We start from the raw sequence: 14786 nt of genomic DNA, 5'->3' as shown, positions 1-14786 counted from the left end.
ATACAAGCAACGTCAATATTTACAAAGTAAAATGGTAAATTTTAAACGCCACGCTAAAGATGAAACTGTAATTATTGATGTGCTTGGACGGGTAAAATATACATTTTAAAAGTAGAATTTTTACTGTTTCAAACGTTAAATTCTCTAAGTGTGGGACCTTCCCCTTCTCCTCATTTGTAAAGTTAATGCTCTTGCAGAGCATTAGTATGTACTATCTTTTTCGCCAATGCGCATGACTTTTAGGTAGATTTCGTAGAAATCTATCTATTGCATTGGTCCTTGTGTCGGAATTCACACGGAATTTTGTCATTTTATCTCTTAAGTAGTCGAGTAAAGCTCAAAATTAGCATTGGTTCAAAAGTTTATATATTTATATATATACATATGTAATATAACGCGGCTTGTGGACACGATAGTGTCTACAATTCTCAACGGATTTAGATGAAACTCGGTACACATATTATTTGGGTAATTACCTTAAACGAGTTCAAAGATGAGCAAAATCGGTCAATTAGTTTAGAAATGGCGGCCATTTAAAATTTTCAAAATAGTAAAAATCACGTCTTTGGTCACTTCATTGATGTATAACTTTTGATTGAACAGAGATAGCTAATTTTTGAAAAATTCATGTGATAGCTCATAAAATTACCTTTAATTTAACGTATATAACATTGACATTTTGACCATTTTTAGTTATTTCATCAAAGTTAAGAGTGCAACTAAACCATTTTCAGGTAATGTGTAGTACAACCGACTTATGAATGTTATTCTATCGAGAATTCTTAACAGACCCTAACGAAATTTAGTATATAGATTCCTAGGATAACTAGCTTGCATGAGCCATAAAATGAGAGAAATTCGTTAATAAGTTTAGAAATGGTAGCTCCTCAAAATTATCAAAATAGTGAAAATCATGTTTTCGGTGACTTCATTGATGTATAACTTTCGATTGAAAAGAGATTGCTAATTTTTGATAAATTCATGTGAAAGCTCATGAAATCGCCTTCAATTTGACGTATATAAAATTGACATTTTGACCATTTTTAGTTATTTTTTCAGATTTAAGAGTGCAATTGAACCATTTTTTAGGCAATGTGTAGTACAGCCGACTTATGTACGTCATTCTATTAAGAATTTCATTCAATGAAATCTACCTTCCATTTCGGGTGTGACCGAATGGCATTTTTTTTAACACGTGTTGGACAGCGCCGACAACCGGAAAATAAAGTTGGGTTATTATGTTGTGATGTTTTATGTGTTACAATTAATGTAAAATAAATATAATATAATTGAAAGGTAAGTTATTGATATGTACTATTCACATGTCATATATCATTATTAATATATCATACACATTCTATAATTATTTAAATAATTAAGTTGTGTGAATGTATTTACTTTTTAATTTATTAAACTTTAAAGTTTATGTTGTATCCTCTTCATCTTTTATTTTTTTTTAAAGTTTATCTTTGTAAATTAAATCTAGTTAGCTAAGGATTAGTTTTTCTATTCAAGATGAAATTTTTTTAAGAGCTAAATTATCCTCATTAATATATTTATTAATATCTACGTACATGTACTTTATAAATTTATTTTGTCAGTGAATTTAAATATGTCTCGGATTTAATAAGTGATAGTTTTGATAAATTTTTTTTTAATTTAAAATTATTTATTAAAATTTTTACGTACATGTTATTGCTAATATTCTATCCTTTTCACAGTAAAAAAAAATGGATTTACCACCTAATTCATTCGGTATTTCATGTCCTGAAGCAACTAAGGTAGTCGGGGATTCAAATCATATGAATGTAGAAGTTGCTGTAGGTTGCTTCCTTTTTTATTTTAATAAATTTCATTTGTTTCCTCATACTCATCTTCCTTAATTTGTTATCTTATCTTCAAGGATGTTTGATAATGCCATTTTTTTTGCAGATCAATTAATTACTTTCATTTAATTCGAGGATGAAGAGCTCCAGTATCATTCTCTAACTACCGTAACTGAAGTAACTACGCAATCGTTGCCATCATTTCCTGATCAGTTAGAAAATCAAGGGCAAAGTTTTGACGGACCCTCACTTCCTCAAAATCAAAAGTCTATCGAGGTATGCAAAGTATTTATATTTATTTATGCAACTATGACCCGATTTTTTATTATGAAATTAATTTTTTTGTTTAGAATCCCCCTTCAGAGTCAGAAGCAGTGCAGTTCAACATCAATCAGTTTGATCTTATTTAAATTTATAAGATATTAATAAATAAATATTAATTATAATTGAACTATTTACATTTAAATTAAATAAAGTTTCCATTTAAAATTTATTTTTAGCATGATAATAATTTACATAATAAAATATATAATATAAATTAAAAATAAATATAAGTCTGGAATTATTTTCAATATTTAAAAATAATTATACTGATTCTCAACGAAAAAAAAGTTAATGAAAGTTTAAAATTAAAAATTAATTTAAAAAATTCTTATAAATTTTAGTACTATACAATTCCATTTAATTATTACTTCAAACACATTTCTGCAGATTCAATAGTCGCATATTATTTACTCTACAAATATCTCAAAATGTAAGCGATTAATTTATTGGATATGAATATAAGGATTCTTTCGATTAATTTCAATATTTTTGTCCAGTGATGAAAATATTGTAACATAATGTACATAATTAAAAAGAAAAATTTTAAAGAAAACAATTTTAAAAATAAATATTAATAAGTTCATAAAATAAGATCATATATTTCATAACTGGTCTCTAAATTGATTGTAAAACGTGAAACTTCTCATTTCATTAAGGTACGCGATATATTGTAATTATAATTATAATTATGATTATTATTATTATTATTATTATTATTATTATTATTATTATTATTATTATTATTGTTATCATTATTACTATTAATAATATTTTGTTGAGATATTCCAAGTCATAGAAAGATTACAATCATCATCGCATAATAATTTTATTAATCAATATCACCGCACCAATGAAATAATCCTTCTGTGTAAAGAATAGTCTCTTTGTTTTTTTTTTATTTAAATTCTAAAAATAAATTATTGGTATTGTTTTTTATTATAATTAATATTATAAGTATAATTATTATTAATTAATTAATTTTTATATAATTATTGTCAGTAAATAGTTTTTACATATAAACGAAGATGTTTCATATTTTCAACGTATACTCGGCACGAGACACTAACACTGTCAAGATAGCCAGTAATACGTGGTTAATCAAACTCAAAAAAGTTTCTCCAACGTTCGTATAGCGTTGCGGTTAGGTGATAGTCTCGCGTGCGTTAGGGGAACTATTCGAATCTCGGTTAGGGCAATATTTTTCTGAATTTATTTTTAAAGCAAGCGTAAAACTTCATCAAAATGAATGAATGAGGATGTGATTGAAACCTTATCCCTTCTCCAGCTACTTTAAAAAACTCCAAAAATAAAAAAAAAAAAAAAAAAAACGAAAAAAAAAAAAGAAAAAGACAGGATGAAAAAAAAATTTTTTTTCAATAGTTTTTTTTTATTGTTAATTTTTTTGTTAATCCCGATAGCAAATTTAATAAATTATATCCGAAAATAATATTTAAAACTATAAAATTTAAATAATCAGGGTTGTTATTTACTATTATTATTGTTAAAAATTACTTGGCGTGATATTATAAAATACATATTAAAATGGCGATTTTTACTGTTTGAAACTGTAAAATTTATAAAACCACTGTTGTTATTTACTATGGTCATAGTCACAAGTTACTCGGTATGATAGTGTAGACTACACATTGAAACGACAATTTTTAGTGTTTGAAACTATAATTTTTCAACATGCGAGAGTCGTTATTTACTATAGTGACCGCTACTAATCACTTATTTTCGATATTAAATTATAAATTGTGGCTTTTATACTTTCTACATAAAGTTTTGTAATATTTACATTTTTGCCACCCTGATGTCCGCTGTACAATTTGAAACTGTAAAAAGTAACCGGAATCCGAGTGAATATTAGAGTTTACTTTTTTCCATGGCAAAAAATTTGGGGATTTCGTTTTTATGTGGTGATTTAATTTTGTATTGATATTCATGGTTATAAATTTGGTCTGAAGTTTATAAGCTGAGAAAAGAAATAATTTGGTTAGAAAAAAAACTTTTAACGAAAAAAATTGATTTTAAGTATTTTACTATTTTGAATCAAACAGAATAATTTTTGAATTAAGTAAAATTTACTTAAACCAAGAAACATTTTTTTGTTCAAGTTTTGGGTTAATGTTCACTTTAATTAACTATGCCTTACATACAATTTTTCAATAAAAAAAAAAAAACATTTTTTAAAGACGTCAATTTTTCTATAACTATATTTTTTTTGTAGAAAAGATAAAAAATTTACAATTAGAGAAAAATTATTTTCTAAATTTCAAAATGTTACTTCTTCAATTTTTCGTTTAAAAAAAATCAGGTGATAGTTGAATTAAATAGTTCCCAAGTTTTCTATTTTATATTTACGAAAAATAAATTTTCAAAAATAATTTTCTTGCTTTAAAATTTTTCTCTAAAATCAAATAAATTTTTGTATCAATGTAAAAATAAAATTCGAAATAATTTCGTTTGAATTAAATAAAACGATAGATGACAAAAATAATTGCTTTTTTTTCAGTAACGATGTTGAAAAATTTTGCCATAAAAAAGAACAAACAATTTATATTCAAGCTTAAAAAGTTAAAAAATGCTAATATATGAAAAACCGATTACCAGAAAACTACATTTCCCCTGAGGGAAAAATTTAGTTAAAGAATTTATATATTGTTTGGAACAAAAATAATACGATACAAAAATAAACTAAAATTTTTTTTATAAGACAGTTGTTATTTCCACTGGGAATGTGAAAAATGGATTTCCGCTATTCAAATTTGCTTTTCTGTATTAATTTACTTATACCGGCAGTTGTGCCCGGGCAAAAATCCCAATTGTAATGTGACCTGCCATAGTTTCAGCGGAATTTGCCTTTGTCAGTAAATTTTCATGAACTTCGTTGCAAAAAAATCATATCACACGTGATATCATAACGAATGTCTATTGATACCGCGGGTCGCGTAACATCAGGTACATATACAGAAATAAAAAAAAATTAAAGTAGAAATGTAAAAGGCGTTCGCGATATGAGAAACGTCCGACAACAAAAGTTTGACTACGCTAGACGTGAGTAAAAAAAGATGACTTACGTAAAGCAGCGACAAAGTTGCCGTCTCTTTGTCGGTACTAATGAGAATATTTCAAGAATAAAATGAATTTTAGTTACTGTTTGCAACGCTCGTAACTCGAATATTCTCTCTGTGAGCATGTAGATAAAAAGCGTCGTTATTAAAATACGTGGGTGTGCCTGCTAAAAAAAAAAAATAACAATAATAATGATGATAATAAAAAAATAAAAATTCCACAAAAGTGAGACTCAATACCATTGTAACGCATTGTACACTTTTCAACATTTTCATGCCGCTTTATTCACAATGTAAATGAATCCAATAAGTGCAAAATAATTATTACAAAAAATATTACGTCTTTCTGCTTTTAAAAAATATATTCTACATATATTTTCGTTCATATTACGATTACAGTCATGCAATAATGATAAAAAAATTTTTTATCAAAAAAAAATATGAATCTGTCGGAATTCACTTTTTTTTTTATTCAGTTTAATAAATGAAATGAAATTTCGGGCGGTAAACATTAAAAATCAGTTTTTCACGAGTCTCATCTTTCTCTCGTTTATACTCCATACATTCATTACACAGATATAGAAATATATGTGCAATTGCAATGTGAGAATATATATATCTATACTTCCCAAGGACCAAAAAATATTGGAAAAAAGTAATGTCGTTAACGATATTGACATTTAGCGAGTTCCGTCATCGAATCAATGAAATTCGTATTTGTCCGTCGACAAACGGGTAATTTTTAAAAATTCTACAGAATAGAAAGAGGAAAGCTGTCACATTTTTCCTGTTTCTATCTTTTCTTTTTTGATCTCCAGTCAGGTAGTTTAGTCTCTTTGCTCTTGTCATTTAATGTTGACATTATCCATCTACTCGACAAATTTTCATATTTGCTTTAGGAAATTAAAAACTCGTATAGGTATCCTATCTTTTTCTTTTATTTTAGAAAAATATTCTTTACATCTGAATTCAAACGAACCCGCGAAAAATTTTCTGATTTGGCCTAATATCTCTATGGCCTGTTGTAATTTAAAAAGTCGGGAAAAAACTATAAGTAAAATACTAAAAAATTAAGCTTAAGGTGTCACGTTCTAAAATAATAATCGTCTCTAATTTTTGTGTGACAGGACATGTTAATTGACGTACAAATTTCCAGATAAAATTTAGAAACTATAATAAATTACTTTTTTTATTTTCATACATACTCTAGTATGAAAATTGGCCATAGAAAATTTTTCCACGGAAGAATATAATCAAGTCAACGGAATAAGTGTAAAGAATGGCCAGAATAAGATAAAGTTGTCAGCTATCACCTCAGAAGCGATCAGTACGTGACGACGGAGGATCTTAGAGACTGATCCCCCGAGATGACTGGGGGTTGAGTTCTCTAATCCCCAGCAGCTGTCCGCGGTGTCTTGGACCCGGGTAGTTTGCCAAGCAAGAGAGTGAAATATTCTTGAAGGTATCCTGTTCCTCATTTCGCCTTCTGTTATGCTTTCGTCATCAATGAGTAAACATCACTTGGTAGCAGCAGTAGCATCCAATATCATTACATCTTCCTCATAAACATGATTTGATTGTGTGTCAGAGTTCGAGAGTATAGCTATACGAACTCCGTATAATTCGAGTGTATCGACGAAGCAAATTTGACCCGGAGAACGGAATATCGCCCGGAGCGAACGACTGTTGTAGTAACTGAAATATCGTCTGGTGCCTTTTGCATATTCATGGAATGAGGAAGCGGTAACTGTTTGTTCGTTCTATTCCTCTATTCCTGGTAGGGTAGTTGTGTAGTTCGTTTGCGAGTCTAGGCACAGTATAAGGTCGAGGGTCGCGCATATGTCACCAATAACTTTCCACGGTAGCTAGTTATATACCAACTTTCTAACTAAACCTTCAAGTTGAAGCGTAAGCTTTGCTGTTGTGTATAAAGTGCGTTGTTAGGTTATGTATATGTGCTAGTGTTATTAGTGATCTCATGGCAATAGTTATACTTTCTGTCGGGATTGTTGGAGGTCGTTGCTGGCCTTTGCTCTGCCAGGTGAAGAAGAGGGGGTGAAGGTATTATTCGTAACCCCTGCGAAGACTCATTGCCTGAGTATAGAAAATTGCTTTTGTGGTTGTTCAGACACGCCCACCTGTAATGCTCAGTACACGTTTCCAGGGCAAAAAGTCAATTGCTGGCAATTGCTGCACTTAGATAACCCCCAGTAAGCACGTTTGTGTTTACGCGCAGATAGAGACACTGCGGCGGCGCTGATAAGAGATATGTATCCTCCTCGCCTGTGTGTCCGATGATCTAGGTTGTTTCGAGAACAATAACGAGCTGACGAGAGTTATGATTGCTACTTTCCGAACGGTACCAGTACAATAGCTCCGAGTTAGGGGTTCAATTATTGTAATTATTTCGATACCATTATTTGGATGCTTTTTTAGTTACACGTTTGGTTTCAGATTGAATGTAATGGTTGGAGGCTTATTGGATATTCATGGAAAAAATTTTTGATACGACCATTTATGGCTTGGTATATCCTGATTTGAGCTGGTACGATCATATATGCTCATGAATAATTTTTTGACCTATTGTAGTATTAAAATCTTCCGACAGAGTACGGATGATCGCTGAATCGTCTCCTTACAAGAGAATTAAGTTTGAGGTATTAATTTGTAAAATAAAAATGATCTTTTTTACACTTCTGAGCCTATTTGTAGGAAAAATGAAAAATTATATTATTCAATTTAGAATGAAGCGAAAACTTTTTATCCAATTGAATTTAAAATATATACTCATTTGTTTTCCATGAAAATTATAAACTGTTTATTGACAAATAAAAGAAAATAATGACTATATAAATATTTAAATAAATACTGGAGATGGAATTAACTATGAAACAACATTTATTCAGCAGGATATAATTTGCATAAGCTTGTGATAGCATGAGAGTGTATATTTGAACGGGTTTCCAAAGCGACAAGTGATTTTTATTACTGAGAAACGCAAACTAAATTAATTTTAGTTTAGAAAGAGTTTTTTAATATTTAATTTTCCAAATCAATGGAAGATGTTGATTCAGCAGCTAATAAAAATGTCAAAATATTTTCTTAATAAATTTCATTTCAATATAAAGTTTTTTTTATCAAAAAATATAAATTATATTCCAGAGCTGAGGACTGGAGTTTCTAGAGACTATAAAGCATTTGCGCTTGAATTTAATCAATCAACGTCGCGATTTCACCACCTGGAGAATTATTTTTATAAAAAGCAAACAATATGTATTATTTAAATAAAGTAACAGTATTTTTAACAATAAACTTCGCTGAATTGCTGAGAATTGGATAGCTTCAAATGTTTTTTTGTGATAAATATAATTCGAGAACTCATGCGCGTTAAGCTGGTACAGAATTCATGAATATGGAAAATAGTCCATCGTTTGTGCGAACAGTTTGAATATTTTTTCTTATGGAACTTTCATGCAGATTTTTTTTTATTCGACGTCTCTTCAGTTTTTAGCATTGCACGCGCGCCTATATGCAGAGCTTTATCTCAAATCTTCATTATAAATGAATTTTAAAAATCTCTCATATAATAGAACAACAGAGCTGTCTATTATAAAATTACTTTCAGATATTTAGATAGCTGGGCTTCTGAAATATGTCAATTATAAAATTAATTAGTAAATAAACTCACCCAGACTTTACAAAGTTGGCGAACGCTTGGATCAGACTTTCAGACATTATCATATCTGATTTGGTGTAATTAGATCTTCGAAAATATCCAAATCCGTCAACTAACGGAGCTCCAAAAATATAAGGCAGTTCTTCTCCGTGAACTGTTCCCATTTTCTATAACAAATTTTAAAATAATAAACATTAATTTTATGATAAATCACTGTTACACTGAAAAAAAAAAATCAACTTGAATCAAGAGAAAAATTCTTGAATCAAATAAAATTTACTTATACCAAGAAAAATTTCTTAGTTTAAAAGTTTTTGTACTCAAATCAAGAAGATGAAGTTCTTCAAAATTATTTACTTGATTCAAGTTAATTTTTTTTTTTCTGAATAAGAAAATATCAACGAAAATAATCCTTTTAAAACATTTAAATAACAAACTCTGGAACAACAATGAGTTCTTCCCACATTTATTTACATCGTAAAAATTGTGTTTTTTTTTTTTTTTAATGAATAATAATAAGAATTAAAGATATGCACAGTTTAGATTTCCAATTCATATATATTCAACAGCAGGAGTATGTTATAGTTTCATAGCTTATTCCCAAATAAAGGTAACAAGAAAATAATAAATATCAAAACAATATAATATAGGACAATGGGCATCTAAAAATAAAACATCGGAGTAAACATCTCCAGAGGGTCATTGGAAATGAAAATGACAGCCGTTGTAAAATGGCTCCCAAAGGAAATGAAACTCCTCACGGAGGACAGGGTTGCCAGATTAGTTGAGCCGACTCCCCGGATGGTTATAGTTATTTGTTCGTTCATTCGTTCTATTCGCGAAAAATTACTATATACATGTCCCTCAGTTCTTTTAACCGTCGTGTTAAAACGAGGACGTAGGGTTTGGCTTGTTTGTATCAGTAACATATTGCTGAAGAGCGACGTTGTGTATCTTTCAGAAGCTCCCTCGTGAGAACTTCCAAGCATACCTCCACCCCGTGAGATTTGTTATCGATTTTTATCGAGTCGCTTACCGTCGAATTATTTTCTTCCTCGTTATCCGACACCTTGGAATTCAATACTAGATACTCAATACTCGATACTCTCTGCAGTTATATCAATGACGAGCTGCTCAAAGAGTCAGTTTCTAGTGACGTGACAATTTATTGTATAAGTATAGATCTCGAGCTATTGTGCGCAAGTACTTGTATAGAATAATTAGATTGATCGGTTGAGATACGCTCCAATCTAGATATATATAATAATAATAATAATAATACATCATCCATTTTCCCTTACAACTTATACAACTTACAACTTACGATTTCTTGCGACACTATCATGTTGATGTAGTAGTGCTTCATGCTACCTTATCAAACTACACTATGCACTTTGCACTAATGCATGCATGTATGCTTATTTATAAATGTGTTCCTTTAATCTAATGTCGCCTTTTCTTTAACCCAGTACTCTTGGCAACTTCTTGACAATGGTGAAATTCATTTTGCAAAACAACTCTAGCAAACTGACGCCTCACTGAGACAATGACTAATAGATTTATATATATATATATATATATATATATATAATCTTGTACTCATTGTTACGTTCTGTTATACATTTCTGTTTCACGTTTCGAACTTTGTTTCAATCAGATTTACTGAAGTTTTATTCAAGATTGTTCATCTCACTGTTATAAATCCGCATGGATTACCTTCTTTGTCTATTAGTTAGTCCATTAAACACATTGGAATCCGATCATTGTTCACTGATGTTTTTGTTTTTAATTTATTTCAATTTGTGTCATAGTATTTATTAGTTCTTATCTTGTTCACTGGAGAATGAATAAATACATTTTTTTTTAAATTAATTATGACCTAGACTCTTAACATTAGCTCAATTTTTAGCGAAATCAAATTAAAACTTTATCGATTAGTTAGCTCTTTTATTGAGAGTTAAATAATTTAGTTACAAAATTACTACACGATAATTACTTCTTGGCGCTTTGGCAACGCATAATTAAACAGTAATCGTGTTAAAGCAATGCCTTCAGAAGCATTAAGATAATCAGCGGACTAAGAGTGATTTAAAGCGATCAATACATTACCCTTTGAAGGGAGACTATTTATTTGCTGAATGTCAAGTCAAGTACTTCAATTGCTCATTAAGTTAAGAGAATTTAAATGGATCATTGTATAGTGACTGAATCGTACATCATAAAAAACATTTACAGTAAAAAAATTTTTTGCCTTCGTGTAAAGTATAAAAACTTTCGTTAAGCGTTGGATTGAACGAAAATCTTTCCACTGTGTACTTGATACTTAATTGATAATAACCTTTGGTTTTGATCAACGAGAAAAGTAAAAAAATGTGTCAGATAAATAATAAAAATGTATTATTGGTATTTGAAAAGAAGTTCAAGTATCACCGTAGAGAACGTTGGAACAGAAATGGAACTGAAGAACTGGCGATACAATATCGTCTGGAGATGTGTAGACATCAATTTTGTGGGATTGAAAAGGGGGCCAGAAGTTTCAAGTCTACAGTCTATACCGTGGAGATAGAGTGAAAGAGTGTCTGGAGACTCTTTCGTGGTTACACATACTGATTCTGTGGTATGGGTATGAGCAGGAGCCAGAAGTCAAGGGGTAAGGTAGGGTAGGGACTTTCTGTTCACAGTCGGCGGCAACCTTGCAGACATGAGATATAGAAACTCAAGACCTCGTATTGAATTCGTTGAGTATTGGTTCTGCAATAGATTGTCGCTCTTTCAATAAATATGGTTAGTCTATCGAACAATCCCAGTTACTTTTGATTTATTTTTCAGTACATCGGATGGAAAATCTCCAATCACCGTAATAATCTTTGGGCTTTGTTATGAAATTATTAAATAAATATTTATTAACGTTTCATAGGGTGTGCGATTCATTTTTATTTAACTTTGTCGCATTATATTATAATTCCGAGCTTAGAGAAGCATCGAAAATAAATAACTAAATGATAATAATAATGGAAATTAAAATATGAAGGTATAAATTAAAATTCATGAGGGTAGAGAAATTTGTGTGTGAATGTGTTCATTAAATTTCAATATAGAAATTCTGGAATCTAGAACAACATACATAATATAAATATAAATCCCACGAATTTATGTGAAAATTCACAGCAGTAAAATTCAGCCTTCGAATTTAATAATTTATATTTAATAAATAATAATAATAATAATAATGATAAGGATGATGATTCCTAAATTTGGTTAATTATAATAATCATTATTTCGTCGAAATTAATTTATACATTTTTTAAATAATTTATTTTATGAAATTGTATATTGTAAAAGTTAAGAGTGAGTTTTCACGTTCATCAGTCTGAGTACCGTGATGAAATAAAACTCCGCAAATGAAATAAATCGGGAGTTTTTAAGCTAGTCGTGAAAATAACAAAAGTATAATCGTAGTCTTACCTTAATCACTTAATAATTATTTATTTTAGCTTGAGTATTTGTATGAACTGGAGGTAGTTTTCGGAGTTTAAAGCCTGACTATTAGTCCGCTTTGCTCGTACAACTTAGAATAAATTCGTGTGATTTTATAAACGTGTGGCTGCGGTACCCACGATACTCACAGCAAAAGTTATACCTTAGTTATCTTCATATATATGTATAGTATATAGTATACAGATCTAAAGTATTCAAATTACAGAGTAAAACGTCTTTTAGAAGCTGTTAGAACTTCGTATAAGACGTATAAGGACTGTTTTCTCTTTAAAGCACAAGAGAACTTTGTTGAATTGTCGTTGCGGCTGAATTTACCCTACTGGCGAATCGTTTTTGTAATACCCCGTGAAAGGCTAGAGTATCAACATAATACCACCTTAAATATAAATAATAATAATAATAATAATAATAATAATAAACTTTATCACTGAAAAATTTTCAACGGTCTCGTAAAAAAATTTTTTTATAATTATTTTTCCATAAATTATTTTTTAACAATATGATATTTGTTTTATACAAAGAAATTTTTTTAGTTCAAATTTTAAAAAACATTTTTCTGCTAATAGATATTAATTTAAAGTAAATATTTGTTATATCGACGACTGCAAATTTTGTTATTACTCAACGTTATTTTATTTACGTAAATTAAAATAATGAAAAATAAACATTCGAATTTATTTGTTTCGACAGAAAGTTTGTTTAGCTCAATTACGCTTCAATGGAGGAATTGATTTTCATTTCTCAACATACTCAAAAAATATATTCATCAAAACATTGTTTTACGAAGACAAATAATACTGAAAATATTTTGTTCCACTCTGATCGTTAAGATGTACTTTATTTTATTTTATTTTATTTAGTTATTTAATTTAATCAATCAACCATATAAAACAACTTAAAATTTTTTAGTGAACGTTATATTTGCTGATACTCAAATAATGTCATTTTTTTATTGGGTTAATTCTTCGAAAACACTTTTCAGGAGCATTTACTTTTGGTAAAATTCTCCAGCTGTGAAATTCGGATTCTTGAAACTTTCCAAGTACTTACTTACACGTATAACATATATAAATATATAAAAGTGTAGGAATATAAGAAAACGTGAGAGAATTGAAGCGAGAAAAAAGTAGGTTTTATTTGCCATTATTCTGTACAGAGTTGAGAGCAATGTGCACCGCAAGTGTATGAGTTTTCAACTCCATTTTTCTCGTGTTAGATCAGTAAATACCGAGGTATTATAGACAAACGAACGGTATATATGTCGAGTTCCTTATTTACATTCACATTCAAAGAAACTCATATTCTTAATGTAAAACGAAAAAACGCATAATCTTGATATGTATTAAAGATACATTGAACAAATATCGCTGGAGCAAATTCTTTTCCTAGATACACATCTGTCATTCCGGGGTTTTAGTCTCTTAGTCTTTATTTACGTGCTTTGCTTGTATTGATGGTACCAAGATACCAAAGGCCTCTTCATCACTTGTTATTCTAACTTGCGTATGGATTTATATTAAAAAAAAAGGAAAATCATTGCACGCCTCTAGCGTGAACGCCTCAGAACTGTTATTTATACTCCCATAGACGTTATAAAAAATTTTAGATCAATGAATTAAATTTTTTATGAAAAATTACTGGTTTAGTTTCTATATATTATCTATTTTTTTTGTATAAATATTTTGGTAAAATATCGACCATCCTGTTGGAAAATAGTAAAAATTTTTGAAAAGCGAATTTTTCCTTAATAGTTTTTTAATTTGCTACACGGAGAGAAAAATATGGAAATCATTCCTTTAATTTTAATGAAATGTTTTTCTATACCATTTTAGGAGCGATTACTTAAATTATGGGAGTTGTACCCATAATTTTTGGGAAATGTTACTATAATTATGGGAATGGTTCCTATAATTATAGGAACGATACCTATGATTATAACTTTAATATCGGCATGATTCCCATAATATTATAGTGATGATGTGTAATAATATTGAGATTTTTATCATTACAACTCAGATTATTTGTGACTTCGATGACCACTTTGAAGCATTTGAAATTATTAGTAATTTCGATAATTTTACTTGCTTCCCAATAACATCATTTGAAATATGTAAAGTAAGTAATATTGATCATATAAACAATAAAAGTTACAAAAGATGGATTTAATAAATATTCAACGTGTTTATTGTAAATAAATAATTTATTTTAAAAATAAAATGAAATTGTAAAAATAAACAATGAATTTCCATATTGTTTTGCTCCTCTAATTGTATAGTGAGAAAATATCCCTTTTATTAGAGAAACTTTAGAATTGCTACAATATTTTTTAATATTATCTAACACAATAATAACTGAGTTGGAATAAACAATTCAAGATTAAGTACACAC

At 29.1% G+C, this 14786-nt stretch overlaps 1 protein-coding gene across 1 annotated transcript in view; it reads right to left on the bottom strand.

Moving 5' to 3' along the window:
* Nucleotides 1-14786, bottom strand: part of LOC123264344 (neuroligin-4, X-linked-like) — a 314172-nt gene that overhangs the window by 52642 nt on the left and 246744 nt on the right. Inside the window, exon 8 of the mRNA XM_044727584.1 lies at nucleotides 8913-9067. Within this exon, the coding sequence (XP_044583519.1) occupies nucleotides 8913-9067 (155 nt within the window). The remainder of the gene's footprint in view (nucleotides 1-8912; nucleotides 9068-14786) is intronic.

The sequence above is a fragment of the Cotesia glomerata genome, linkage group LG4, assembly GCF_020080835.1.
Source record: "Cotesia glomerata isolate CgM1 linkage group LG4, MPM_Cglom_v2.3, whole genome shotgun sequence".
Classification (NCBI taxonomy): domain Eukaryota; kingdom Metazoa; phylum Arthropoda; class Insecta; order Hymenoptera; family Braconidae; genus Cotesia; species Cotesia glomerata.
This window is presented reverse-complemented; position numbering and strand designations above follow the sequence as displayed.